The sequence below is a fragment of the Ciona intestinalis genome, unplaced genomic scaffold (genome assembly GCF_000224145.3).
Source record: "Ciona intestinalis unplaced genomic scaffold, KH HT000703.1, whole genome shotgun sequence".
Lineage (NCBI taxonomy): Eukaryota > Metazoa > Chordata > Ascidiacea > Phlebobranchia > Cionidae > Ciona > Ciona intestinalis.
The window spans coordinates 2,040-5,060 of record NW_004191024.1 but is presented as its reverse complement, the minus strand read 5'-3'; the positions used below and the strand labels follow the sequence as shown (position 1 = coordinate 5,060).

The 3,021-nt window shown below is 37.1% G+C and overlaps 2 protein-coding genes across 2 annotated transcripts; one reads left to right on the top strand and one right to left on the bottom strand.

Annotated features, from left to right (window-relative positions):
• Positions 1-179: 179 nt before the first annotated feature.
• LOC100178818 (phosphorylase b kinase regulatory subunit beta-like) lies at positions 180-1,121 on the top strand. Its single transcript, XM_002120286.3, has 2 exons — positions 180-392; positions 673-1,121. Exons 1-2 carry the CDS (start codon positions 180-182, stop codon positions 823-825), a joined length of 366 nt encoding a protein of 121 aa, XP_002120322.3. The 3' UTR covers positions 826-1,121.
• A 159-nt stretch (positions 1,122-1,280) lies between these two features.
• LOC100181182 lies at positions 1,281-2,784 on the bottom strand. Its single transcript, XM_026839694.1, has 3 exons — positions 2,563-2,784; positions 1,903-2,103; positions 1,281-1,752 (listed from the first exon to the last, which is right to left on the bottom strand). Exons 2-3 carry the CDS (start codon positions 2,075-2,077, stop codon positions 1,511-1,513), a joined length of 417 nt encoding a protein of 138 aa, XP_026695495.1. The 5' UTR covers positions 2,078-2,103; positions 2,563-2,784; the 3' UTR covers positions 1,281-1,510.
• Positions 2,785-3,021: the final 237 nt, after the last annotated feature.

The window sequence follows — 3,021 nt, the reverse complement described above, 5'->3', positions numbered from 1 at the left end:
CTTGCATGCTGCAGGTNACTCTAGAGATCCCCTAAAAAGGCAGGCAGCTGAACCTAGGATACAGAAAACTCACAGTAAGATGTATTTATTTTAATATAAATTGGAAAAAATACTTTAAAAAATAAATTGTAGTCTTAAAACGAGACTCTTTCGTTCCTAAATTGCTTTGTGGAAAATACATGCTGGAATATACAGGCAAAAATGAAGTGGCGTGGTGGAAAAAAGTAGAGGCAGCAATGTTCGCCGGTTTACATCGGCCAGAGTTCCGACAGTTGATCATGGAAATGCTGATGGTTACTGCTATTGTACTTGAACGAAATCCGGAGATAAAATTTCAGAACACAACGGATATTGACGCCGTTGTTGGAGATGCGATTAATGAATATAAAAAGGTAAGTTCGGCTTTGTGGTTCGGTTTTAGAAAATTTAAGCAAATTTGTTATGGTTTCTGTATAGTTGTTCTGTGAAATAGTGTAAATTTTAATTTTCGAATATGATGACGAATCAAATTGGTAAAAGCAAAGAAAACAAAATTTGTTCAAAACAAGCTACGGACAAGAACTGCTCAATGAAAAGTTTTAAATAAAAGTGTGACTGCTAAACCAAAGTTGTGCATGGATAAAATATTTACCAAAAAATACACGTTCTGATCTATACTGGTTCCTTTTTCAGGACAAGCAGACCGACGAATCTGCCGACGAAATCAGCGAGTTTTGTAATTTGCCATCCGAGATATTGGTTCAATACATGGTTCGAAGTGTTGTGCAATCACTTTTGAAGGGATCTGTCTCTGTAACTGCCAATGACACGTGCACTGTATCTTAAGAATGCCTTTATTTTTTGACTTGTTTTAGCTTAGCATGTGGTTTTTTTCAACAATTTATTACCACGTTAAAAATATATCCGACACACGTACTGCAACTGCGTATTTTTCTTCGGAGAACGTCTGGAATTGAGAACACAAAAGAACATGCAGCCGTTTACAACAAGCCTCAACTTAGGTATTTCTGTTAGTTTACAATTGCCCACAATTTCTTACAATAATGTAACCTTGGCGTATAACCCGCCTTTCAGAAATTCCTTCCAGAGCGACACTTGGACAATAAAAAAATGCAATTGTGTTAAAGGGTGAAGTTTGTTAACACGGAGATGTAAACAGCGACCTTTAATTGCCATAGTGCGCATAATTGCGCACAAGCGTGTCCTACTGCGCGGACATACGATTGCGCAGTATTGAAGTATTGACAATTACTTACGCTTAAGAATCATGCAGTTTTTTTAAGATTGGGCGAGGGCGTATACATTTTATTATTCATCTGAGTACGAGCACATGATAACATAAACATAAACAATGGTGAAAATAAACTGATCAATATATAACACACAAATTACTAAAAAATGCCATATACCTACTAACAATCTTCACTTTTTTGTAAGTAAACCTCACTACTGGGTATAATATAATGCTATTATGTTACATACTTTTTTACACGTGTATGTTATGTTTAATTTACACATTGTCAGCATTGAACCGGGGTTCATTCATTTGCACATAAGCACCACCGTGATTTCCCCCTGATGCTGGTTCAGTGTTTGGGTGTTCTATAGGGGGCATACAGATATTTAAAATCAAAGTGAGAATCGAGAATCCTGATGAAATAGCTTCCAGTATAAAACTGCTTCCGAATGAAACGTCGGCCAAGTCAGAAGTGGTGTAGGCAAACATTGCACTTGCTGCTCCTGCACTGACGCCTGTGTGGGATAATCAGGATTAAAAACATTTCAGGCGTTTTAAATTAACCCAGTAGTCCGTTTATTTTTAATGGAAACGCCGGTATCAAAGCTCAATATGTAGCCTATACTCAACTAATATGACTCAGTGCGCCGAAATCATTAACTTACCTGCTGCATAGTTACTGTTCGCGATGGTTCTTAGCTTTTCAACGGCGGCTTTTAAACATGTCTTGCATTTTTCCTCCCCACAGAAGCACTTTACACACTTGTTTTCGCAACATTCTGTTTTCACCACAAGGAGGCTGTGGATTAGCGAAAAAGCGGCCGCCAGTAACGACACCATGATGAATCCAATCACACCTTTTAAACCTGGAAACGTTTTGTTTTAATATGTGATTTGTTTTGATATTTATTATGACCAAACGCAAACATATAGTGGGGTAGGGGAAGATGGGGCACGTTTGCATTCTATTTTTTCGTCCCATTTGTTAGTAAACACAGAACATTCAAAGAATTATAAAACTGTATCCACGACTCCCATAGACCGTTGTTAATTGTTTAAAACACGATCAGGATATTTGCATGTTATGTGCTAAAGGTGTCCCATCTTATCCCAGAGTACTTTATAAATATTTCGTCGTTTTCGAGATACACTGTTAAAACAATAACGGCAATACAAACATCAAAATGGTACGGTTTGAAAGTAAGGTTAATGTTGTAGATTTAAGAAAAGAAAGGACCATCTGTGTACAACTAATATAAAATTTGATTCCCCTATAGTATCATAACTTTTGAAAAATAAGTACCCATCTGAAACACTTGCTTTACCTTCTCTGTTTTCTGGAATGGTTTTTCCTTGAACCACTGTTTTAAACAGTCCGATCGCAACGTCCACATATATGTTACCCTTTACCGGTGCTGTTGCTGTTGCCGTAGAATTCACAGTCTCGTTACCGATAGAACGTAAGTTTGTCACATACGAATAGGAATGCACATAACAGAATAATTAGGTATTCTAGGATATCCTAGAATACTTTATTTCGAATCTTTTTTCATATATAGGGAAAAATAATTTTACACTGTATTGGCCCTTCAATAGCAGCCTTGTTGGATCATGTGTTCTAAAATGATCCAAAATTTTACCATTGGGTAATTTTTGCTTCGTAATGATCGGTTGCCGATTTTTTTGCATTTGGCGTTTTCGCACCATGCGTAATGCATTAACAAAAAGGAAACAGAGAGCTCCAATCCCTGCAGAATGATGGTGCGAAAACGCCTAATTCGTAA